The 25,465-nt window shown below is 54.0% G+C and overlaps 1 protein-coding gene across 7 annotated transcripts in view; it reads right to left on the bottom strand.

Moving 5' to 3' along the window:
- Nucleotides 1-25,465, bottom strand: part of NUMA1 (nuclear mitotic apparatus protein 1) — a 74,501-nt gene that overhangs the window by 1,449 nt on the left and 47,587 nt on the right. For 5 of the 7 annotated variants that reach the window (XM_029208199.1, XM_029208198.1, XM_029208197.1 and 2 more), the window contains exons 3-24: nucleotides 24,324-24,409; nucleotides 19,727-19,806; nucleotides 18,347-18,429; nucleotides 17,672-17,752; nucleotides 16,267-16,354; nucleotides 14,837-14,957; nucleotides 14,140-14,297; nucleotides 13,732-13,849; nucleotides 13,535-13,652; nucleotides 13,092-13,232; nucleotides 12,003-12,125; nucleotides 8,452-11,850; nucleotides 7,937-7,978; nucleotides 6,317-6,385; nucleotides 4,840-4,950; nucleotides 4,507-4,725; nucleotides 4,262-4,419; nucleotides 2,731-2,977; nucleotides 1,610-1,838; nucleotides 802-938; nucleotides 282-458; nucleotides 13-129 (exon numbers count right to left, since the gene is read on the bottom strand). In XM_029208199.1, coding sequence (XP_029064032.1) covers nucleotides 13-129; nucleotides 282-458; nucleotides 802-938; nucleotides 1,610-1,838; nucleotides 2,731-2,977; nucleotides 4,262-4,419; nucleotides 4,507-4,725; nucleotides 4,840-4,950; nucleotides 6,317-6,385; nucleotides 7,937-7,978; nucleotides 8,452-11,850; nucleotides 12,003-12,125; nucleotides 13,092-13,232; nucleotides 13,535-13,652; nucleotides 13,732-13,849; nucleotides 14,140-14,297; nucleotides 14,837-14,957; nucleotides 16,267-16,354; nucleotides 17,672-17,752; nucleotides 18,347-18,429; nucleotides 19,727-19,806; nucleotides 24,324-24,409 — 6,102 coding nt within the window. The remainder of the gene's footprint in view (nucleotides 1-12; nucleotides 130-281; nucleotides 459-801; nucleotides 939-1,609; nucleotides 1,839-2,730; nucleotides 2,978-4,261; nucleotides 4,420-4,506; nucleotides 4,726-4,839; nucleotides 4,951-6,316; nucleotides 6,386-7,936; nucleotides 7,979-8,451; nucleotides 11,851-12,002; nucleotides 12,126-13,091; nucleotides 13,233-13,534; nucleotides 13,653-13,731; nucleotides 13,850-14,139; nucleotides 14,298-14,836; nucleotides 14,958-16,266; nucleotides 16,355-17,671; nucleotides 17,753-18,346; nucleotides 18,430-19,726; nucleotides 19,807-24,323; nucleotides 24,410-25,465) is intronic. The other 2 variants (XM_029208203.1, XM_029208200.1) reach the window with 2 other exon arrangements.

Below are 25,465 nucleotides of genomic sequence, written 5' to 3'. Positions count from 1 at the left end.
TCCCTGACTAACCTGTTTAACAACAGCTGGAGCTGCTTTCTTCTGGGCCTCGGTAGTGCTCTGTCTGCGCCCTTCATGTCGGTCCCGGGGAGTCATGGGGCGTGGGAAACAGGTGGTGGCCTTCTTAGACTATGGGGAAGAGGACAGTTAAGCCAGACAGCTCAAGAGGACAAGTGGACCATGTCCAACCAGCACCTGTCCCCCTTCTGAGCCGGGAGCCTCCCCGCTAATCAACTTTGCGAACGTGGTGGCTGCTGGACATGGGAGCCGACGTCACCCACCTCGGGGGTGCCAGGGCCCTGGTGGGGCTCTGCGGAGACCCGTTTGCGCTGCTGCCGGGTGGTGATGCCAGCGCCCTCAGCTATCTGGGCTGGCTGCATACTGGCTCGGCGCAGGGTCTCCCGGGGGTCACCGGTTTTTATCTCCTCATCTGTGATGGTAGGCAGGCTCAGGGAAGGCTGCGTGGGGTAGAAAAAGTGGTCGGTGGAGCCAAGCTGTTTGGAGGTAGAGCAGGACCGCCCCAGAACTCTCTTCACTGGCCTAGCTTGTGGAGCAGCTAGAGCCTTCCTATCGCAAAAAGCTCCCCACCTACGCCCTCCACTATGGCTGCAAAGAGCAGTCCCAAGAGACCTCTTCAAGCTCCTGCCCACCCACAGGACCTTCACCCCTGAGCTCCCTCCCTGCCAGCTATTTGACTGGAAGCAGGTCACCCTCCTCGGCAGGCCAGGGCACTGGGGTGGGATGACGAGGAAGAGGTGAGCCAACAGGGGCAGGTCCATGGCAGGGGGCCCCAGAGCTCACCCTGGACTCCAGAGGGTAGCAGGTCTTTAAGTGCGGGGGGCACACTCGATTGCGCTGCTGCAACTCTGCAATGCGGTTCCAGTCATCCAGCTGCTCAGGCTCATCCTGGCAAGTGCCCATGTAGAAGCTGTTCCTGCCTGTGGAGGGTGAGGAAATTGGAGCAAGTGGGGCTGGAAGGCCAGGAGGAGAGGGGGGAGGTAGCATCCCGCCAGCCTTTGCTGCCACCACTCCCATGCACCTAGCCCTTGAACTTCAAGCCTAGCACCCCAGAACCCTGCTCTGGCTCAGTGCTGCAGATACAAGCTCGGGGCTCACAGACCATCCCTACCCTGGGGACTGGCTCATTGCTTCCTCCCTGGGGTCATATGCAGAGGCTGTGACACCGAGAGAAACTAATGGAGGACCAGGAATCGATACCCAGAGTGGTCCCTGAAGGCAAGAGCCTCAGAAAAGAATCTGAGCGTAGCTCCCAGGCCAGTCTGGCCTCTCTGGCAGCCCCTTCCCACCTGAGAAGGGGCCCGGAGGACTCCTGACAGCAGCTGGGCAGCACTCTGCTGGGAATCCCAGGCCCTTCATGTGTTTTCTGGTTTATAGCCTGGCTGAGAATGACATCAGTGTTGTTGCCCAGCACAGCCCCTTGATGTGACAACGGGCAAGGCCCTCAGACTGCAGGGAGGAGAGGCAGGTGAGGTGCTGGGTGGCGGCCAGGAAGCCAGCCTTGGGTTTTTAAAAGCTTGTCCCTTCCCTGTGCCAGGATCTGCTTCCAGTCTAATCTTTGGGTGTGTTTAAGTCCCCACAATCCCCTCACCTGGAGGGGCCCCGCTGGACACCCCAGCCTGGGAGCGGCGAGCGGAGCTGCGAGTGGTGGGCCGGTAGCCAGGCAGGCTTAGCAGAGCCGAGTTGCCGTCGTCGGGAGAGCCCAGGCGGGCTAGAGACTGGGTGGAGGAGGCAGCTCTTGGGCCAGCCTGGGAAGCAGGGGCAGACTGCGTGCTATAGAAGGAGGAGTTGGCGCTGTCTGGCTCCTCCACATCTAGCTTCTGGAAGAGAGGATGCACCTGTTGTAGTAGGGATAGGGGCCCTGACACCCCATCAAGAAGCCTCCCGTTCCCCTTCCCGAAGCGCCTCAGACCCCACGGCTGCACGTATCCACGCTGCCTTGCATGGGGTCCTTAGCTGCACTTCTGCAAGAAATGGGCCTTGTTGCCAGAATCCCACACAAGGTGCTGAGGCTGTCAAGACTCTTTTCTGTCCATTTTTCCATTGAGTCTATTAACAATGCTTTGAGGGAGGGAAGGCAGAGTGCATCAGACCATTTTAGAAGTGAGGTGCAAAGGAATGAAGTGACTGGCCCAAAGGGCACAAAGCAAGGAAGCGGCAGAGCTGGGGCTAGAACTCACGTCTCCTGAGCTTGTCGGGTTCATCCCACAGTGCCCTTCCGCCCAAGTGTGCCAGGGCCCTGACCATCTTTTAGAACTTCTCCAGCTTCTCCCCACCAGAGATGCCCCCCTCCTCTCCTCCCCAACCTCCTAGTGCTATGGAAACAAGGACCAGAGCCCCCAGCCAGGCAGGCAGCCCACTGGGCAACCACAACGGATCTCGGCTACCCAAGGGTGTACCCAGGGGTGTGCGGGGAGGTACGGGCTGGACTGCAACTTCTCCACATTGTCTCCCTTAAGCCTGCACAGGGTCACTGCTGTACACGGAGAGGACAGCAGCCTTAGAGTCAGTGGACAGGCAGCCAAGTCCAGCCCTGCCCCTTTCTACCAGAGGCCTAAGCAAGTCACCACCCTTAAGCTTTCCCATCTGTGGGTATGGACTGGTCAGCCCTGCCTGCTTCTTGAGGCTGTTTTGAGGACCCGATGGAAAGATGCCCTTGAGAGGAAGGAAGCAAGCATTGCTACCCTGCAGCCCCACTTGCAGCAGCCTGACCTTGGTCATGGTGATGTTGATGATTTGCGTGGTGCGCCGACGAGAGGAGCGGGTCTTCCGGCCTGAGTCCAGGAAGACATCCCCCAGGGAGTCCAGGCTGCTCTCCAGGGGGGGCTGACCCCGAGCGGGGATGGGGGTGAAGTAGAGACTCTCCAGGGATTCTACCTTGGGGGGCAGACGCTGGGAGATGGGCGAGGCTGGCTCTCCAGGGATGCTGGTGCCATCTGGCTGGGTACGAGGCAACTTGCTGTGGGGAAAACATCTGCTGAGGTGCCATTCCTGGGGCTACAAGGCATTTTGTCCATCCCTTTGGTCCAAAGCGACCAAGTCCTACATTTATTATTACAAGAAGACTAGGTCAAGCACCCCACCCTCTCTGATTTCTCACAGGTATCAAGGAGAGTTCTTGACCTTGGCCTTCCATCCGTTCTCCATCCCTGGTGAGCCTATCCACTCCATGGCTCTCTGAACTCAATACCGGCAATTCCCAAACCCTGCTCCCAGACCCATATATCCACAGCCCCAGACCTCCCCCATGGATTCCACAACTAATGAACATGTCCCAAACCAAGTCCATTGTCTGTTCCTCCTCCTGTATCTCCTATTTCAGCAAGTAGGAGCTGGGAGGGGCAGCCTCCACCCAAGCCCCCAGCCACGAACACAGGCACAGTCCTACCTCTTCCCTCTCCTACCAAACCCAATCAGCGAGTGAGTCTCCTAAGAGCTCTCCTAACCACACCATACTCCACTCTCACGCCCCTCCCTGCCTGCCTCGCCCCCTCTCACCTAGACTTACAATAGCCTCTGAGAGACACAGAGTGGAGACAAACAAGGACTCGAGCCAGGCTGCCCAGGTTCAAGCCTAGCCCTGCCACTGTGGCACCTTGGGCAAGTGACCGCCCCTCTGCCCCAATTTCATCTGTGAAAGGAGATAATCATAGACACTTCCTCAGAGTTGTTAAGGGATAAATGAATGAATACTTCTCAGGTGTTTATAACAGTGTCTGACATAAGTGTTGAACATTTCTAAAAACACATTTATGTTTTTATTAAAGTCTCAGTTTTCCCCTATCAGGACAGGCTTTCTAAGATGCAAACCAGACCATGTGCTCCTCAACACATGTGCTCACCCCCCACTCAGTGGGGAGTCCAGCCGGTCCTCGGGGACTTGGGCCCAAGCCCTTGCAACTTCATGTTCCAGCCCATCCAGGCTCTTTCTCGGCCTCTGCTCTCACCACTCTCCTCCGTCCATCAGACACACCCCTACTGCTTCTTTCAAGACTCAAAGCAGGAGTGACAGCCTCCATGAAGCCTTTTCTGACCTCTCATTTTTATTTACTCCCACTCTGCTATATACAAACATCTGGCCTAATACCTCTAATACTTTCTTTATTCTTCTCTAAGAATAAGCTTCCAGAGGGCAAAGGGTTCACATCTTATTTATCTCACAGCCCCAGTGCCCAGGATACAGCCTGATAAACAGGGGGTGCTCAAAGGACAACAGACGGAGGGAGGAAGGGTGCCTCCTGACCTGGTGATAGTGAGTGGGGTCCCCTCCTCGCAGCTCAGATCCAGGCTGTCAATGCTCAAGTCCAGCTGAGGCTTAGCCTGCGGCTCCCGGCTCTTTAAGGCGTCAGTCGCCACCTGGAACTTGCCCAGGTCCCGAAGCTGCTGGTCAGCGTGGGCAACCTGGGAAAGAGAGCCGAGGGAGAGTGAAGGGAGGCCTAAGCAGGGGTGGCTGAGGAGAGGAGGGCGTCAGTGCAGCCAGGGCCCTACCTGTGCCTCCAGGCTGCGCACCTGGGCGGTGAGGTGACGGCAGGCCTGCTCGGCCTCCCTGGTCTTCAGCCCGGCCTGCTGCAGTTCCCGGCCCAGCCGATCAGCTTCAGCCCGCAGCTCCTTGTTCTCTGTCTGCAGCTGCTCCAGGCCCCGCAGCTGCTCCTGCAGCTCTTGGTTCTGCTGCTTCTTGGCATCATAATGAGTCTTGGCCTTCTCCATCTGGGTGGGCAGAAGGGCAGGTGGGTGGGTGGGGTGGGGCAGGAGGGCAGGTGGGTTGGTGGGGGTGGGGTGGGGTGGGGCGGGAGGGCAGGTGGGCAGGACCAGGCTCCTCACCTGCAGCTTGTAGTGCTCAGCCGCCTGCTCCTTCTGGCTCAGCTGGGCCTGCAGCTCATTTAGCTGGGCCTGGAGACGCTGGGCCTCTTGCTGGCTCTCACCTCCCTGGGCCTGGAAAACACAAGAAGGGCTGATCAGGGCTGCTGGTCTGTTTGCTCCACCCGAATCCATAGCCTCCTGGGCTCTATGGATGTTTTCAGACTCCTGCCTAACCTCTCAGGACACACAAAAAGACCTTTTACCCGCTCCCAACCCCAGCCTACCAAAACACCACACACCCCTCGAAGTGCACCTTCTATAGGAGCTTTTCCTGTCCAGCTAATGCCATTTCTGGAAGAGTTCTGGCCGCCTGCCTTTGCTTCTTTGAGACCAGGCACAAACCATCTCACTCTCTCCATGAGTACAGTCTCCCCGAGGAGGAAAGGCACTGATCCCCAGGGAACACCAGGGTGCAGAGCATGGAGATAGGCACACAGCATGTGTGCTCTCTGAGGACACGTGAATTCATTTCTCCTCAAAACCACTCTAGGAACTAACTATCTCCACTTCAGAGATGAAGAAACTGAGCTCAGACCTTGAAAGCAAATTGACCAGGGTCACAGTAACTAAACAGCAGAGTAAGACCTTGGTCCACCTGACTCCAAAGCCTGTGTGGGCTCATTTATGATGCCGGCACTGCCTCCTATCCAGACCATAGACTCCTGGGGAGCAGGGCCTGTGGCGGATTCTCTGTCCACCTACAACACCAGCAAATACTACGTCTGTAGCAGGCACCGGACAGGGCCATCCAGATCCAGCCTTACCTCTCCACATCCCCCAGCACCAGGAAGGCCCCTAAGAGAGTGTAATAAGCAGCTGTTGATCACGTAATGGTGACAGGGTGTGGAGTACATGGCAGTGAGCTGGGGAAACAAAGCTCTGAGCTCCCACCAACTCCTGTGACCCTCCCAGGGCCACTGGTGCCAAATTCCTTTGCCCCTAACTAAAAGCTGTGACGCCTAGAGCTGCAAAAAAGCATATATTAAACCAAAGAAGGTGACATCGCTGAAAGCATTAAAGAATATTAAATTGCATTGTAATATTAAACGTTACTGACGCTCCTCCCTGAGATTTAGCAGCGCAACCCAACTGAACTTTCTGCAGTGATGGAAATGTTCCGATTTGCCCCGTCCATTACGGCAGCCACTAGCCACACATGGCTACTGAGCAGTGGAACTGTGGCTAGCGCAACTGAGAAACTGAATTTTAAGTTTCATTTCAATTTAAATAACCACACATGGCTAGTGGCTACTGTAGCAGACAGTGAAGGTCTGGGGGTTGGGGGCCACTCCAGTCTTCCCTCGAGAGCTCCCAGAGGCACAGGCAGGGCTCCTGAGGCTGCCAGGCCCCAGGGTGCCCCAACCCAGGGGCTTAGCACCTTCCCTCCCCGCTCGACCTGAGGCCAGCAGAGGGCAGGCCCATCCCCCAGCTGTCCCACCTTCAGCTTCTGCTGCTGCACCTTGCTGGCTTGGTCATGGTCAGCTAGCTTCTTACTCAGTTCTTCCACCTGGGGCAGGAAGGGAAAAGGAGAAGAGAAGACTCAGGGAGGCCTTCCCCTGGATGTCCAGACAAATCACACGGTTTTCCCCAGACCAGTCCCCAGTGCTCCTGGAAGAAGAAACTCAGGTCCTTTCTCTGGCCTCTAATTAGGGAACGGCCTGCTGCCCAGGCTGGTCAGCAGGACGTTGAGTGATGTGACCCAACTCAAGTGCTGCCAGAGCCACCTGCCTGTGCTCGCCTCCAACCCCCACCTGCAGAGACAGAGACAGCAGAGCCAACTCGGGAGCCGACACCCCACCACGCCCTACTGCCGCTGCTGCCGCTCCAGCCCCAACCTTCCCGGGCCAGATAGGACCAGGGGACCCAGTCTACCACTCCAGCAGAGGTACTCAATGAGTGCCCATCCCCCCTCCTCCCAGAAACGGCCAGAGAAAAAGCCAGATGCTCGGACCTCTTCCCAATATCCACAAGCCGTTAGGGTTGGTGCTAGCGGTGTGGCTGCTGTGATTAGCACTGGGGGTCAGGCTGCTGGAAGAGGAGGGCAGGGGCAGCAGCACATGTACTCCAAGCCCAGTCCACTCCCACAGAGAGGAAGAGCGAAGGGAGGGAGGGGACGAGAGGGAGCATAACAGCCACAAACACTCCTGGCTCCCCCAGGCATTCCAGGAGCTCAAGCATGATCAGCAAAGGTGAGAGGCAAGGGCTCCATTGCTAACTGTTTGCTATTCAGTTTGACCTTCCCCATCATCTCAGGCTCCTCGGAGGAGATGATGGGAGGAGAGAAGGGCCGACTCCTCAGCAGGCCCAAGGTGACAGGGTAGGAGGAGTGGTGGAAAGCGTGCTCCCACTAAATACCAGTTCAATAGCTTTGACGTCTAGGGCAGCAGAGATCCTTGTGAGGGCGCGGCCCCCAGACCTCCCCTCCTCTGACTTGTGGGAGCCCCTCTTGCTCCTCTCAACCTTGGCCTTCCTGCTCCCAGACATCACTACTCCATGCTCGGGGTTAAAACCCCAGAGGGTGATGGGCAGGCGTCCTGAGCTCACAACCCCCCTAATCTATGGGGACCTCCTGCACATCATCTTTCTGGTTTCTGTGGGAAAGAAGGGCCCTGTGTTAAGGCCCATGGGCATCCTGCGAGTCCCCACAGTTGAGTACCCAAACTTGGAGCAGGTCTTGGAGTTTCAGGAATCCCAAGAGCAGTCTGTCGCTGGATCTGTTATGGGAAAGATGAAGCCTACCCTACCCCTCATCCCTGACAAGCGATGAAAGCACAGAAAAGTGGAGAGGCCGACCTGGGATGGGTGGGATGAGGCCTGAGAGAGGGTCTAGCACACCGCACTCCGGGGCAGCCTGGGCCTGGGTTCCACGGCTTGGCCCTGCCCCCTTCACAAACAGTTCACAACAGGAGCCAGCGGAGGCAAGCTGCAGCCGGGGTCATGCACCGGGACCAAAACAGTTCACAACAGGAGCCAGCGGAGGCAAGCTGCAGCCGGGGTCACGCACCGACACCAGTCACCGCTTAAGCAGCCAGCATTTAGCGAGGACCTCAGGCATTACCTGCTTAGTTTGCTCTCTCTGAAATAACTCTAGCTGCTCCACCTGTGCGTGGGGAGGAGCAATGGAGACAGCATGAGATGGGGGCCTAAGAGGCACTGGCCCTGGTGCCAGGCTGACCTCACCGAGGCTCTAATCTTCCCATGGAACTAGACGTCTAAAAATGTTTGTAAATGCTAGCTTGGGTCATTCTAGTCGCCGGTGGCTCTCGGGGCCTCCACTGCAAGTGCGCCTCCTCACGACACTGTGCCTCAACGGGCTGATGGCCTTTGCAGCCTGACTCTCCAGGGACAGAGGCTTCGGAGAAGAGGAGGCTATTGGTATTTTCTGTAGGCCAACGGGGTGGGGGCAACAGACTTGAACTCTACCAGTCACCTCTCTTCCTCTGCCACCCAGTGAGTGTGGGGAGACGAGACACTCTAATCATGTGGGAGCCGGAGGCCCAGGAATGCAGAGAGACAACGTCCCCCCTCCCGCAGGGCTGCTCTCTGGGGGCATGCTTGAGCTGGGTGCCTCACCTGGGCCGTGAGTTTCTGCCTCTCCTCCTGGAAACGCTGCCTCTCCTCCAGGACCTTGACCTTGGCACCCTCGTACTTAGCAGTCATCACCTCCAGCTCCCGGGCAGAACTCTGTGCCTCCCGCTGCACCTCGGCCAGACGGGTCTCAGCCTCAGCACGCACAGCTGCCAGCTCTTGGCCGTACTTCTCCCGGGCCTGGTCCAGCTCCACTTCCAGGAACTGCCGGCCGAGGTTGGCCCGCTCGCCCAGCCCCCGGTTCTCCTCCGCCAGCAGGCCATGAGCCTTCTTCAGCATGCTCAGCTGCTCTGCATAGCTGGCCTTCTCTGCCCGCAGCTGCTGGGCTGCTCGCTCCTGCTCTGCCACCTTCTGCCGCAGGGGCACCAGCTCCCCGAGCTCGCGCTGGGCCCGCAGCAGCTCTGCCCGCAGCCCACCGGCTGCCTGCTTGCTCTGCTCCAGCTCCTCTCGATGGCGTTTCTCAGTGGCTGCCTGCTCAGCCTGCAGCTGCTGGCACAGGTGCTTAGCGGGCAGCAGCTCGCTCACCAGGGCCTGCGTGCTGGTGTGCTCAAGCTGCAGGGCAGAGAGGGCCTGCTCCTTCTGGAAGAACTTCTCCTGCCAAGCCTTCAACTCTTGGCCCAGCTCTTCCGCTCGCTCTGCCTGCGAGGCCAGCTCCTGCCTCAGGCTCTCGGAAGCCACCCGCTGCTTCTCCGCCTCCTCCCGGAGGGTCTGGACCTCCTCCCGCAGAGCGGAACTGCGTTCCGCGGCCCTGGCGCTGCTGCTGGCCGTCTCTGCCTGGAGCAGACGCAGCCTCTCTTCCAGCTTCTGACTCTTCTCTGACTCGGCAATAACCAGCCGCTTCAACTCCTTGCTCTCGCCTTCCTTCTCCAGCACCTGGCGGTTCAGGATGGACACCTCCTCCTCCAAGCTGCTGATGAGGCTGTTTTTCCTCTCAGCCTCCTGCTGACTCCGGGCCACCTGTGCCTTCCACCCATCCTCAGCCTTGCCGTGCTCTTGGGCCTTGGCGCGGAGGGTGGCCAGCTCCCTCTGGACTGAGGCTAAGGTGTCCTGACCGCTCCCCAGCTCCTGGGCCTTCTGCTCTAACTGGCCCCGCAAAGTCTCCAGAGCACTGGCCCGCTCTGCGTGGGAGGCGCGCTCAGCCTCGAGGCTGCGCTCCAGGCTGGAGGACTTCTCCTGATACTCGCAGACCTGTTGCTCCAGCCTGCTCACCTCTGCCCGAAGAGCCTCCAGCTCCGGGCCTGTTTGCTCCGTCTTTCCGGTAGCCTCAGACTGGGCTCCCGACCCGGAAGCGTCTTCTCGGCTGGCCGTCCCTAGAGACTGTGGACACTCCTCCTCTTTCCCGGCCAGCTGTTCCTTCAGCCGCTCCACGGTCTGCTGAAGCTCCTTCAGCTCTGCCCCCTGGGCTGCCTCCTGCCCACGAAGCTTGGCCAGCTCCTGATCCTTCCCCTCCTTTTCCATCAGGGCGCGGGCCAGTGCCTCCTGCAAGGCGGCAAACTCCACACGCTGCTCGTTGAGGGCATTCTGCAGCCGCATCTCAAGCTCGGCCTTGGCGGCCTTCTCCAGGGCAAGGTCGGCTTGGGCCCGGCCCCGCTCCTGGGTCAGCCGTGCCACCTCCCTCTCCTGCTGTCCACGCTCCTCCTGCTGCTGCCCCTGGCTCTCCATCAGCGCGGTGCGCAGCCTCTCCAGCTCACTGCCCATTTGCTCTGCCTCACGCTCCATGGCCTGCAGTGCAGCCTGCGTGCTGCAGAACGGGCGTCCCTGATGCTCTTTCAGCCACTCCGACTCTCTGTCTCCTGCCCTGGGCGGCTCCTTGAGTAGCTCCTGGGAGGCCGTTTCATGCTGCTCACCCGCCTTGCGCACCAAGGCCTCCAGGCGGACCACCTCCTTGCTGGTGGCAGCCATCTTCTCCTGCAGAGCGGACAGGTCGTCTGCAAGCTTCTGGGCCCTGACCTCCTTCTCCTGGACCTGCTGCAGGGCCCTGGCCAGGCTGGCGTGGAGCTGAGCAAGCTCACTCTGCTGCCGGCCGATCTGGAGCTCGCTGTGGGCCTCTATCCCTGCCACCTTCTCCTTTGCCTCCTGCAGCTCCTGGCGGGCCTTCTCGCATTCCTCCTTCAGGGTCATCAGCTGTTCCTGGAATATGGCTCCGTACTGTGCCTCCTCCTGCTGGCTGTCCTCGTACCGCTCACGCCAGGTGGCCACCTCCTTGGCAAGCTGCTCACACTCACTCTCAGCCTCGCGCTGGGAGGCGATGGCCTCAGCCAGCTCCTGCCGCAGGGCTTCTGTCTTGGCCTGATGGGCCTCCCCGAGCTGCTGCAGTCGGGCCTCCAGCCCCCTGCGCCCAGCCTTCTCTTCTTCCAGCTCCTGCTGTTCCTGCTCGTGCTGCTCCACCAGGCTCCGGACCTCCGCCTCCAGCCTGGAGATGCATCGCTGCTGCTCTTCCAGGATGTCTGCAGCCCTGTGCTTCTCCTCTTCCAGGCTGCCCTTGGTGACCTTCAAGGACTCCTCAAGGGCCCGGACCTGCTCCTGGAGCTGGGCCTTCTCCTGGGCCACCGTTTCTCTCTCGGTTGCTTTTTGCTGCTCAGACCTCAGCTGGGCCTTCAGCTCTGCCATCTGGGCCTGCGCCTCACACCGCTCCTGGTGGGCTGCCTCAGCACGGGCATGGAGCTCCTCCACCTTCTGGCTCAGCTCTGCCTTCTCCTGCCGGGCCTGTGTCACCGAGGTCTGGGCACTGTCCCGGGCTTCACTAGCAGCCTGAAGCTGCTGTTGCAGGACCTCCAGCTCAGCGGCCTTCTCCTTCCCCAGTGCCTCCAGCTGCTGGAGGGCCGCATCCCTCTCCCGTAAAGAGGCCTCCTGCTCCTCAGCTGCAGCGGCCAGCTGCTGGGCGTGGTCTCGCCGGGTGGCCTTCTGCTCCTTGGCGGCCTCTTCCAACTGCTGTTCCTTCTGCTCCAGGCTGCTGCTCAGCTGCTCCACCTGCTGGCGGAGGCTCTGGGAGGCCTGTTCCTGCCGCTGGAGGGTCTGTGTGAGCTGCGCCTGCTCTGTTTGGGCCTGCTGCTTCAGGCCAGCCAGTTCTTGATCCCGCTGCTGGATGGTGGCATTGAGGGTGGCGAGCTCGGAGGTCATCGTGGCCACCTGGGCAGACAGCCGGGCCCCTTGAGCCTGAGAGGCCTGCTCCAGCTCTTCCTTGGCCTGGCCAAGGTTGGACAGGGAGCCCTGCAGCTCGGCAATCAGGCTGGCCAACTGCTGCTTTTCTTCTTCAAAGTGGCTCCGCTCGGCAAGCAACTTGGCTTCCCGCTGGCCCAGCTCAGTCTCCAGCACCTCCACTCTGGCTTGGAGCTGGGTGTTGTCTGCAGCGAGAGTGGCTGCCTCTTGTTTGAGAGTCTCCAGCTGGTGAGATAAAGAGACAAATGGGGCTCAGCATGACTCCTCGGTCCCCCGGCCCCTCTGGGGATTGAGGACCGCCAGGAACCTGAACACGGCGAACGTGGGTCTGCAGCAATCCCAGCACACAGGTCTCACCCCTGCCCCTGAGATCCTACCTGCAAGACATCACCCAGCACCTCGCCCTTCTCCCGGGGTGGGTTCTCCCGCAGCTGGGCCAAATGTTCTTCCAGCTGTGAAAGTTTTCCCTGAAGGATTTCATTCTTCTCTTCAAGGCATTTCTGGGCGTATACAAGAGCCCCATGTTAACAGAAGTGGAACAGGCACCAGATTACCACACAAACCCTTTTGAACATCAACAAAACATAAGACCCTATTACCTTATTACCAAGATCTCCTTTTGCCCTGACCTAGGGGAAAAGTTGCAGAAATCAAGGACCTGGGACCATGAGAGACCTGACTCTCTAGCCCTGGTACCAGAGCTCAAGTTAAGTCAAGTGACCTGCTCATTTCTTCTCCAAGGCTGCTGAGTTTACTCCAGATTTCCTCACTGTATGCCCTTCCTCACTCATGTCTTGACTCTCAGATAATCCAAAAACCCATCAGCTTAAAAATATCCCAATAGCCTGAGCATCAACAGCAGCAGCATCCCCTGGTCCCCTGCCCCACTTTACACCACTGTTCACTAAGTACCTACAATAGGCCAGGCACTGTGCTGGGTACCTCTCTGAATTTCTAACCTACCCAACAGATCTGGGAGGTAGCTACTACCATCCCTTTTTTTTTTTTTTTTTTCCTACAGGGTAAGAATCTGAAGCTCAGAAGTAAAGTGCTTTGCCCCCGGGCTACACGGTTATTAACAAGTGGCAGAGCTGGATTCTTAGTAGCAATAATAAATAACAGTAACTAATTCACTGAGCGCTCACTCTGCACCAGGCAATGTGTGTTCAGTGCCCCACATGCACTATCTGACTACGGATGATGAGGCAGCTACCCATTCTTTTTCCCATCTTAGGAAAAGGATGCCTAGAAAGAAGTCAAGTAACTTGTCCAAGAGCCACACCCTGTAAACAGCAGAGACAGGATTCCTAGGTGTACTGGCCTGAAGCCCACTACAGCACACTATTAAGCCTTGAAAAGTAGTCAGCATAATTCCCAAAGGCCCCAAAGAATAGAGCGGTAAACAGAATTCAGCTTTGAGTGTGTGGTCAAGACTGTGGCCCTGACTTCCCCAAGCAGAGGGTTACCTTGTCCTGCAGGGCTGTGCCGAGCTCCTTCTCCAGATGGGTCTGCTTCTCCACCCACTCCCGAGTGGCCTTGCTGTGCTCTTCTGTCAGTTCATTGAGGGCCCCCTGTAGTTGCTGCAGGTGACTGGCAAACTCCCGCAGCTGAGACAGACAAGAGGGAACACCCATCACCCAGGGTCAAAACTGCCAACACCACTGCTATCTGCCCCCTGAGCTCCAGGGCCTGGACAGCTCCCATTAGCCTTCCAACCTTCCTCAAACCAATCGCAATTATTCACGTCTCTGACTCAGGACTACAAATCAAAACTTAGGGCCACCAGCCGGTCCCTGGCAGCAGCCGGTTACGGAATGAGGACATTCTTCTCAACCCTCTTTGGGGGAATTTTCCAGACCAATTCAAGCAAAGGGGCTTCCAGGTGGGGGCCAGAAACCTCAACACTCACCTTAAAGGAAAGGTCCCCATTCTCTTCGGAAAGCTGGTTAATTTTGCGATCCATCTGGCTCTTTTCTGTCTTCAGGTCCTGGCACTGCCTCAGAGTTTCGTGGAGCCGTACGGTGAGGCTGCAAGGGAGGGGAGCAGTGAGGAAAGAGCATATCTCCCCTGTCCCGGGAGTGCGAAGGACGGTAGGGAGCACTGTACCTCTCATTCTTGCCACGGAGCTCCTCAAGCTCCCTGGGCTCCAGCGGACTGGCTGTCTGCTTCTCGTGCAGCAGAGCCAGGCGGTCGATGCGCTGCTGCATCACGGCTATCTGCGCATCTGCCCCCGAGGAGGGGAGGACAGAGGAGAGTTAGCACAGGACTAAGGGGAGGAGGGGGAGGAAGGAGGAGGCATCCAATCCCGGGGAAAGGAAGGAGGGTGGCAAGGACAGAACCAGCTTCCAGGAGGTCAGCCTGACAGGCCCAGGGCTGAGCTCTAAGCATCCGGGCCAGCAGAGGCAACAACACGGAAGACAGAGGGGCCACGCCTCAGACAAGCCCAGCACTTCCCCGGATGAAAATCCCAAATGCTGCCCGTTAACACACATCTGCCAGCGGCCAGCCACCTACCCTTCTCTGTGAGGAGCTTGCGGTTCTCGGCCAACTCCAGCTCCAGCTCGTCTCGATTATTTCTCTCATCTGCAAGCTGCTTCTTCAGCCGCCTCATCTGGAATTGTGGGGTCTGCAGAATGTCACCCATGGGGGAGGCTGGAGAACCTGGGAGGAAGCTGAGGAAGGAGATGGTCCAGATGCCATGGTCAGAAACCGACGTGAGGGCTGAAGCTACCGACCACAGGCGGGGCTGGGGGAGCCCGGCCCTATGGTTGTGAGCACCGGCTGCGGAGCCCAAACACCTGGGGTCTGTCTGCAGTGCTACCTCGTGCCTTATGACATGACCCTGAGAAAGCTTTTCTTCTTCCTCCAAGCCTTAATTTCTCTATGGCCTCCCCCGCCCCCATCGCTGCAAAAGGAGTGCATTCCCTTTGCCTCTACAGAGCTGCACTAGGAGAACGGACTTTAACACCGTCTCCAGGGAAGCAAGAAATTCCATAAACAAAGAACAGCCTTTGAGAGGCCTTCTGCCGAGGACAGATCCCAACCAATTCCCCCATTAGTACTGGGGCAGGGGAGGGCATCCCAGATCTACAAGATACTCCAAGCACTCTTGATGACATACGGGGCTGGTCAACAGCTTAGCCTCTAGGATGCAGGGATTTGAGGACTGGATGTTGAGGCCCCATCCCAGGAGAAGAGGCCCAGCACATACTTGTTCCCACTGGAAGAGGCGACTTTCTGTAGCTCTAGGAAGCGAACCTCCCTCTTGGCCTGGTGGCTGGGTGGGGAGAGCTCTTCAGAGATGGTGCTGGAACAGGGGGAAGGGACAGGAGCTAGAGGGGAAGGAGTAAACAAGCCAAAGAGAGGTTAGTAAGAGGGTGGACAGATTTGCATCTTTATGCAATTTGAGAACTCGCCTTAGTGGGAATGAATCCAGACACTTATAGGTAAGCTGCAGAGGGAGGCGCTTGGACAGAACTTGAAGCCTGGTGTCTGGGTTACCCAGAGGTCAGTGCCCTAAGCCAAATCAAGCAAGGGGCTTCTGTTTCCACAGATCACCAGCACTCAAAGAGCGCAGTGAAGTGACTGTGTCCCCCGTGCTCAGAGACTGGACCAAGTGCTCACGCTTTTCCCTCAAGCCAACCCTGAGCAGATCTCCTCTCAGCCCCAATGACCTGACCTCTCGAGTCAGAACCACCAGCCTCCTTGCTGAAGCCCTCCATTCTGAAATTGTGCACTGCCAGCATGACTTCTTTCTCAAAACCTCCTCTTCCCCTGGTTCCCACGGTGACCTTCGCATGGCCCTCCTACTTCTAACACCGGGTCTCCGTCTCCCTCACCTGCTCCTCCCGCCTCCCTCTCCCACCTGCCCTCCAAGCCCCAGAGCTCTGATGGGGCCCGTGTGCTCTGCCCACGGTGCCCAAGGCTTCAATGGCCATCCATACACAGACTTGCAAGCCCACAGCCTGGCCCAGAGCCCTCTCCTGCATTCTAGACTCACATCTGCAACATCTCCACCTGAAGGGCTGACGAGGAACCTGAACACAAGGAACATCCAATTCAGTGGCTGGATGAACGTGCCTAGACCCACACCTTACACCCTGTTGCCGTCAGACGGCTCTTCCAAACAGGCAGCACTCTCACTCTTTCTGATGTACTTCCAGCAAGACACTTGGTAGATTCGATATCTCCCTGTTCTAGCACTTATTCCTTATCATACATTCTGGTTTATGTATCTGCCTTCCCACCTAGAACACGGGCATTATGTAGGAAAAACAATTTTCTAAGACTGTGTACTCCCAGCTTATAAACCTAGAGTAATGACTGTTTAAACTATAAAAAACAAAAAAAGAAGTGTGTGTGTGTGAGGGGAGCGGGGGCGGGTAATCAAGGAGAACCCACAGCAGACATGATCACTTATAAATGTTCTGCTTAGCTGCTGCCAGGCGCAAGAAGGAGCTCTGTGGGAACTGGGATGATGGCAAGATGGCCCAGAAATCAACTTACCCCCTTACACACGTTTCCTAAGCACCAACTCTGTGACTTGTGTTGGGGCAAATCCCCACTGCACTTCCAGACAACTCAGCATCCTAGCACTCCCCAGCTCAGAAAAGAGGATCCTTGGGAGTGATCCCAACTTACCTTTCTGTAAGAAGTTCTCTGAGTCCTCATTCAGGTTTAGCCCATCCTCATGGTCCAGCACAAATTTCAGAATGACAGCTAACTCAGCCTGGACCACAGACAGAGAAAGAGCATCATTTAGGTGTTCGGGAGGCCCGAAGGGATGGAAGGCACCATCCTGGCCGTGCCAGCCCTAGGAGCCTGCTGGAGCCCATTCTTCCTCTCAGACCTGAAGACCCATGGTCCAGCCAAGAACACTCCACCAGAGACATGGTCACCCTACTTGTCCCCAGCCCCTCTTCTCCCCTAAAGATGCACCCAGGGTGAGACAGAGGTCCAAACTGACTTCGCTCCTGACCATGAGATGAGAATGGGCAAGCAAAGTAATGCAGTCAGAAAGCTTTTATACATAACCCTGTTGGCCTCTTCCAGCTGACCTCACTGTTGTTCTTTGTCTGAGTGAGAACTCCTCCAGGGCTCAACCAAAGCTTAGCCACCAGCAGGTATAATCTTGCCTTCTCTGTTTGAATTCCAAAGCTACAGAGTTTATCTGATTTTCCTGGCCATCTCTGTAGTTCCTTATTCCTTTAGAATTTGTTTCTACCGGGTCTATGATCAGCTTGGAGCAGAGAAAAGGTTAAAGAAAGGAAGGAGCCACCCATGCCTCCCACGCCACTACAACCCCCAACCCCAGAGACGAGCCATGAGCTAAGTGAGTACGAGATGGGATGACTCAACATTTCTACCACCACGTGAAAGGCCACAGCTCTCTGGACACTGCCCCACCAGTCACCTACATTACCCACTGTGGCATCCCAGCTGCTTCTGCTCTGGAAAATAAAGGACAGCTGCTCACATAGGAAGCAAGGAAAACATCAGGACCCATATGGCAGGTAGTTCCTGGAAACCAGGTCAATTCCCTCTCTAACGAAACAGGCACACCAACTCTTCACTTAGGGACCATGCAGAGCAGGGGAGAGGACGTAACCGCTCTGAGCTAGACTGTCATGGCGGACAAAGACATTCTCACTAATCCTTCCTACCAGAGGAAAAGAGGAAGAAATGGAGTGACAGTTTGTGTGAAACACACACACGTACATACGGGAACACATATACGGAGAAAGAATAATTTCTATGTATTATCCAAACAGTTCAGGTACGGGCACAGTTAAATTTACGTACGTGAAAAGGACCTGGAAGTATATCCTCTAAAAGTTAGTAGTTATTGCTGAGAATGAGATTACTGGCAACTGTTATTTCCTTCTTTGTGCTTTTCAATATCTTCCAGACTTTCTATAATGAATGGCTATAACTACTATAACATAATTTTTAAAAAGAACAACATATGCTGTTTAAAGAAAAACAACTGGAATGAGGTAAAACACAGGCAAGACCTGCTGGGTGGGGTGGAGGCACAAGGGCTTACCTGAATCTTGTATTCAAATTGTTCCCAGTCCCTGGGACTTCTGGAGCTCATGGAGGAGTGGTATAAGAGCAGCATGGTCATCTAGAAGCCAAACAGGAGGCAACCACTGAGCAGGGCTCTCTTCTCGGTCCCCAACCCCTGCCCCATTCTGGGGACTCTGAGCTATTCTGAGACCCTTCCAAAGCTCCTAGAATTCAGCAGCCCCAGGCCGCTGCCCTTAACTGCATCAGGAATCACTTGATTGAGGACTCAGTGCTCACTGTGCAAAAAGCCAGGTGCCAGAATTCCTGCATAACTAAATTCCTGGACTCATGGAACCCTGGGTATGAAGCTTAAGGCATCATCTATAGGCCAGCTCCCAGAAACAGAAGAGGGAATGAAGTGTACTGAGCTAAAAAGAAAAATGTGACGACAGCTGGGTGAGGCCTGATTCCTGCCAGGTCTCCATTGAGGCCACAGTAATGATCTAGTCAACCTCTCTGTCATAAAGGTGGGCTCCTAAAATCCTTGGCTGAATCAGCCTCTGCCTCACTAGGTAGCTGCCTGGACCTACCGCCTACCTCCACGAGGCCCAGAAATAAAGCCCCACCACTTCTTCTGGGTTAAGAGAAGGCCCCTCTGCAGGCCCTTCTGGTGCCACCCTCCCCCCAGACCAGTCTGGTATTCCACGGGTACCTTGGCAAGTTCCAGCTCTGATCCCTCCATCACCTTCTGCACTGACACCAGGCGTTCTGGAGAAGAGGGATGTTTTCGGTTTTCTGTAATGACAACAATGTAGAAAACAAGGTGAATTTCCTGGGGACCATCCCTGAGATCATCAGAACACCTCACAGTCAGAGGAGCAGAATGGCTGGTGGGACCAGGAGATGCAGGGCTCCTTATTCCTAGGTCCCCTCTTGCCCAACATACACGTTTCCACCTGAAGTTAGTTCTATCCTGGATTGGTCCAAGGACTACAGGGATAGTTCAAGAAGAAAGGAGGCTGGAATTCACAGCAGCTCTGGGGCCTGACATTGCACTCACCTACCCACACACCAACTCCCACTCAGCACCACAGAGGAGGAGCCCAGAGATTCCAGGTCACTCAAGAGTCTCATTCCAACTGCGGCTGCAGAGGAAGCCCGCCTGCAGCTGAGTGAGACCAGGGCTGGGACACCTGGTTCTTAGGCTGCCAGAGGGGCAGGGCTCAATTACTAACACCCTGCTTTATCTAAATCCATTATCACCTTTCTTATAATTCTCTTGAGGTGGGGATGGTAGATAGCTCCCGTGTCAAAGATGAGGACTCTGTCCACAGCTATATGAGGGAGGGGAATTGACAAGTGCTGTGCTAGAAGCTTTGCATGTGTTATTTTTTTAAATTCATTCACTCATTCATTTATTTGGCTGCACTGGGTCTTAGCTGCGGCACGCGGGATCTTCGTTGCGGCATGTGGGATCTAGTTCCCTGACCAGGGATCAAACCCAGGTCCCCTGCATTGGGAGCGCGGAGTCCTAACCACTGGACCACCGGGGAAGTCCCCGCATGTGTTCTTATTTACTCTATCCATCAACCTTAAGAGCAATCACTATGATCTTCATTTTAAAGACAGGGAACCCATGTCCAGAAAGGTCACACCAACAGTAGAGTAGAAGGGCCAAGATTTCAAACTTAACCTGCCTGTGCCCCTATACCTATCACCTAAGCAATTAATTCAATGTTATCAGGGGAAAATGTTTTTCTTGCAAGGGGAAGAGGGTAACATGGATCCTTCTGTCTCCTTGCAGTGGGAGGAATGGGAGCCCAAGGTGATGAGTCCCCAAAACCGACCCTCTGGCTCTACCTGGATCCCGAAATGGGCTCTGGGACTGCAGGGACACTCCTCCCCAACTGGTGCGGGCATCACCAGGCCCAGGGAAGCCGCCCCAGTTGTACTCATCTTGGTGGTACGGAGTGGGCAGCCTCGAGCCTTTGCTCCCCCAGATACCTGGGACCTGGTTCTTCCAGGTCCAGATACCCAAGTCCCAGGAGCTGAGGAAGCAGCTCCTTCCCAGCTAGATAAGAAAGGTGCTTACTCTGCAGAAAACTGCACACAAATTCCAGTCTCTCTGGCACCGGCTGCTGCAGGATCTGCTGCCCTTCGTCAGTGCCATGGCTAGAAAAAGAGCAAGTATTAGAACCAGAGTACTTAGCAATCCTTCCCTCCTTGCTACTGCATTACATACCACCTTCCCATCCCTTCAGGTTGGATCTGTGCTGGATCTGGGGGAGAACCAGACCAGACATTGGAGGCAGGGGAGAAGATACCAAGACACCATTTAGCCAGAAGGAACTGTGTTGTGGTTGAGAAGTGGGGACTTGAGGCATGAGGTCCTCCTGGAAAAGATGGCATTTGTGAATATCAAAAAGCTCTGTGGGAAGGGGGTCGAGAGGCGATGGAGGCAGCACAGATGACTGGCAAGCTAGGACTGAGAGCCTTCAACGGCTCAAGTGTAAAACGTCAGGATGCCTGCAAATGTGGCTAGAGTACGAGTCAGAGAGGACTATGGAAAGGGAAAAACAGATCTAAAAACTGAAAGAACAGGAGGGAACGAGGCTCTGAAGTGACAGGGCAAAGTTCACCACACACTGAAGGCTGAGGTGGCCTCCAAGAGGCCAGGCCAAGGGACAATCACTCTCCATCTGTGGCCTTTGCGGTGCTTGTATTTGTTTAAGTGGAAAGGCAAGCCAAGTGTGGAGAGCAATGAGGGCAGGGAGGCAGCAGGGGGCGTTCTCACACTGCCCTGGCCCCTTGACCCCGGCCCCTCAGGCTAAGTGCAGTTTCATTTTCAGAAGGGACTACCCTTACTTCAAGTTAGAAAGCTGACTTTTCTATCTAGGCTACGGCTGAAGACACTGATTGAAAAGCCTCCTGTTCTTCAGAACCCGAATCTCTAAGTTTCAATCAACTTTCTGGAGGGCAGGGCAGACTCTAGAATCCTCCAGTGCCAGACATCCTGCAGAGCACAAGAAGCATCCTAGGCAAGACCACGAGAGTAGCTCCCTCCAGCTCCCACGGGATTACAAAGGCTTCTTCCAAGTGAACCCCCCACAGGAAACACTTTGGGTAGCTGGTCTGTGATTAGGGACACCTACAAAGTCTTTGATAGATGCTAATCTCCTCACAGACTCCTGAAAGAGCCATCTTCCCTACCCACCCACAATCTGGACTGTTGTGACTCTCTCTGCCCTCAGCACAGAGTAGTAATTTACCTAAATGTATTCCATTGGATAAAAATAAACAGGGTTCTTGGGCTAAATGTTTGAGAAATACTGGGTTAAACCAAACTGAACATTTTCTAAAGAAGGTATAAATACGCATTATTTCCTAAACCTATCTGACCACAAACCTCTTCTTTCCCCCACTGAGCCCCTGGGATAAGTACAGGTGCACGGAACATGCTTTGGAAGACACTAGTCCTGGGGAAATCCAGCCCATCCTTTAAGACAGCACTCAAGTCTCATCTCTGGCAGGAAGCCAAGCAGAACCACTGCTAGTCACGTCTCCCCTCTCCTTCTCAGGAATTCCTACAGTACTCACGGATACAGGTGCATCATTTATAACTGACCGCTCTTTGTGAGCTGAAAGCTAGGAATACAGCAGGTGCTGAGTACATATGGGCTGACTGACAGATGAGGAATACTTTTTACTGGTAAGAGCAGAGGTCAATGTCAGTAAGACAAATGTCAGAGCTTTAAGTTTTCTGGAAAAATGCCTCCACTAAACTTTGCTAAGCAAGCCTCATAGATATCAAAGAAATGGGACAGCCTTTTTGCTTTAGGCTATTCACCACGCACAGGAAAACAGAAAGGGAAACTCATCAGAGGGGTGGAGCCCAAAGAATTCTCCCAGAGAGAAGGCCACGTGGCCAAGGAACAAGCTTTTGTTCGATTCCCACAGCTTCTATCTGCCACCAACCCTGCCATCCTCCACTGCCTTCCCCTGAGAACTAGGTGTCTGATTTCAGTTAGCAACAGTAGGAGCATCACAAATGAATCAGCCAGAACACGTTCACCAAGAACGTCTGTTTTCCCAAAGGAAGTTGGTCTGAATCATCCTGGATTTGAGATGGAAATCAGGGTTAACCTGGGATTTCAACAGCCCCTCCATCCAACACACACACACACATTCTCTCTCTCTCTCCCCCCCACACGTCTCTTCTAGTCTAAAGCTCAGGCAGCACCTTAGAAAACAACTTGGAAAATGGGCATCTTGAATTTTTGACCCTTCTTATGAAAATTTCCCACAGGGTCATAAACCTACAATGGCTACACCAAGGACATACATCCTCACCCCTGGACACATCTACTGCTCTTGTCATCAGGCCAAGGAAATTTATCTCCTCAAAAGCAAAAGCTCCTTGATCCATTCTTAAGTCCAAAAAAAGCATGCTGCACCCTACTGTGTGTTACAACAAGGCATATCATACCTGGCTGCCTCTCCTTTAGTGATGTTAACTTGTAGGTTAGGTATTGCCAGCCTAACAGTTTTACTGGCCATTGATGTTAGCTGTTGCCTAGATCTACCACTTTCATTAGGGTTTGCAAAATGATGATTTTCATTAGTAGTGGCAAAATGATGATTTATAGGTAGTGCACAACTCCATCTATATAGTATCCTTGAAAAAAAATCTTAAGCTAATTAAGTTTAAGATCTAATTACCAGTTTACAGGCAACAAGGGGAAGAACAAGTTAAGTAGTACCATAAAGACACAATTAACAAAAGTCAGAATTTAGGAGATTCTACAGGATCAAAAAAAAAAGGAGTGGGGTATGGAGGTAGAAATGAGTAGGAAACAAGATTGGGAGGGCCCCTGATGAAAGCTCTGAATACCAAGCTGCAGATTTTATATTTCAACCTCCTGGCAAGGAAGCGCCGCTGAGGTCCATCAGCTGTGGAGCATCACAATGAGAGCCCTGAGATCACAGGTACAGGAACACCCTGGAATAAGGACAGTTTAGAGAAGAACGAAGTCTCCAGGCCCTGGTATCCAGAATGAGGCAGAGGAAGGGACGTGAGAAATCTTCTAAAGGACACACTGAGAGGATGGTGACCAATTAGAAATCCGTGCCCAGGTGAAGGAGGAATTCAAGATGATGTTGAAATGGCCTGTCTGGGTAACCGGGAAAGAAAACGGGAGTGTCCAGGAATTCCCTGGCGGTCCAGTGGTTAGCACTCGGCACTTTCACTGCCAGGGCCGGGATTCTATCCTTGGTCAGGGAACTAAGAACCCGCAAGCTATGCGGTGCGGCAGGAAAAAAAAGAAAGAAAATGGTAGTGTCTGTATCAAAATAAGAATACAGTGACTTCTTTCACTAAGGTAGGTGGGCTGGTTAGAGCCACAGGGACTTTAAAGAAATCATATTGGACACCCCATTATCAATGTAAATCTCAAAAGATTAAAAAAAAACACTCTAGCAAACCCATCTGTCATGGGGGCACTCAGCCCCACTAGACTTTGCTGATAAGAGAATATCAACTACATTTTCATTCACTCATTTTCACCAACAAACATCAATTAAAACCTAATCAGTGCACTGTGCTAAGCTAGGTATGGAGGCCCCGAAGATGAATTAGACCCAGATCCTGCCTTTGACAAGCTCAGTTCTACCTTCTTTCCCTGTCAATGAGCTGCTGCCTATGAACCTGCTTCACAGAGATGCTGAACCCCTGACACCAGTTCCTACCTGGTGTGTGTGAAACACAAACACCCTCAACACTTCAGATCTTGGTCTGAGGGACCTCCCGTCTATTGTGCTTCCCTTTAAACAGGGAGGGTCGGTCCTCTCCATTGTCCCCCCAGTTCCTTATATCATGGCTGGCCCCTACTTTTGCCCATAGCACAAAGAAGTAAGAAGTTTGTCAGTTTTGCCCTTCATAATTGCTAAAAGTTGAGGATACAGGAAAAAGGGTGAACCACATGAGCTTTAAAAAGATAAATGTACATTACAGCTTGACCCATCTTTGCTGGGTTCCAGAAAGGTAAGGTATGAGGAGGAGGCCCCACTCCACTCATTTCCCAGATAACGGTGAAGTTCAAAGGAAATGTGCTAAAGACACAGATATAAAATTTAAAGGCCTAAACTAAAATCCTGGCTACATGACAAGCAGCTTATCTAATGCTAATCGACCTCACAAAGCAAGTTAATGAGGCAGGTGAAAACCCCGGGAATGCTATAATGGGTTAGAGAGGGGCATGTCTGTGCTGTGCTAACAAATTAGAGATTTTTAGGCGCTACTTACTTCCCTCAAGTTTAAAGGCTTCCCGTTTCTTCTTCCTGGGCCTACAGGTTGCAAAGAGGGCTTGTGAGATAAGGATGAGTCACGAAAAGAGGGCTGTAGAAGACTCCCATTGAGACAGAGGACGGAGCCCCGGAGCAGGCTCCCGGAACATTGTGAAAACACGGAGACTTGGAGGCTCTTCTGCGAAAGAGTGAAACCTCTCTCATAAAGACACACAATGACTGGAGAACGAGGTCAATGTGTTTTGCCTCTGGGGCCCACACTGGCCTAGACATCCCAGTCCTGCGGTGCTTTCTGGTCACAGCTGTCAACAAGGAAACAAATGCAGTCCCCACCCCAGCATGCAGCTTCACTTGAGAGGCTGGAGAGGGATGTGGCACAAACTCACATGCTGTCAATGATCCTGAGGAAGACGCTGCAGTCCTGGAGCTGCAGCACGGCCTCCACGGGGTCAGCCACGTGCAGACTGTTCACCTGCGAGGCAAAGGGAAGAGCCTGGTGAAACCATCATAAGTACAAGAAGCCCCGGGGAGGAGGGGGGCGGAGTTCCACTCCCTTCCCCAGGTGTTGACATTCTGTTTGTTCCAACTGCCTATAGTTGTAACTAAAGGAATGAGAGAACAGGTGATTCTAGGACTTGTAACTTCCAGCTCAACCACTAACAGCCACCTGAATGCCGCCATCAGAGTCCTTCCTTTGGTTTCAACTAAATAAGAGCTTAAATTCTCCCAGAATGTTCCAGCACTTGGGGTGTACTTTAAATATAATCAGGCATAAAATGGTTCTACAAGAATACTGATAGTTTCTAGAAGAAAATCGAACCACCACTGCCTCTGAAGAGAGGAACTTGATGGTTGGGAGTTGAGGTAGGAAAAAGGCTTTTTATACTCTAGCCCTTTGTATCTCTTGAATGGTTACATTATAAACCTTCGTAGCTCAAATTTTTACAGCTAAAATTTACAGAATGTTATAGCTCTTGAAATTTGAATTTTGCATCTACTCAAAATTTACATTATATACTATATATATTTTATATACTCCCACACAGATAAAAAATCTTGTGATGCATTTTAAAATTCTTTCCAGACATGAAACTTCAGCTGAGGCAGGGAGAAATGAGGCAACAAGATAAGAAGAAGAAGGGAGGAAGGGAAAGAAAAGCTAGGAACCCCAAAGGAAAACTTGTCAATATCCAATGGCCTCTCCCTTTCCTTGCCTTCAGGCAGACATTCACCTAAATCAGTCTTTCCCACTAGAAAGTTCACCAGCAGTCACATGCAAATGAAACAGGTACACAGGTTATTCAACAAGCATATATGGCTGACTTCTACAGGAAAACCTCATAAATTCCACAGGTACCAAGTTCAGAAGCCCGGGCTGAAGTTCACCTTTGTAGTACCTTATTAAGAAGGAAGGGTCTGCTAAATCAATCACATATGCAAGACTGAGGGAGAAGGGAGACTTATCCTGCTTTACAAGTTATTTTTTAAAACTTCAGCATAGTGGTTATGCACAAACGAGTAGATTCTA

Source organism: Monodon monoceros, unplaced genomic scaffold (genome assembly GCF_005190385.1).
Source record: "Monodon monoceros isolate NGI ecotype Baffin Bay Population unplaced genomic scaffold, NGI_Narwhal_1 Super_Scaffold_7, whole genome shotgun sequence".
NCBI classification, from domain to species: domain Eukaryota; kingdom Metazoa; phylum Chordata; class Mammalia; order Artiodactyla; family Monodontidae; genus Monodon; species Monodon monoceros.
This window is presented reverse-complemented; position numbering and strand designations above follow the sequence as displayed.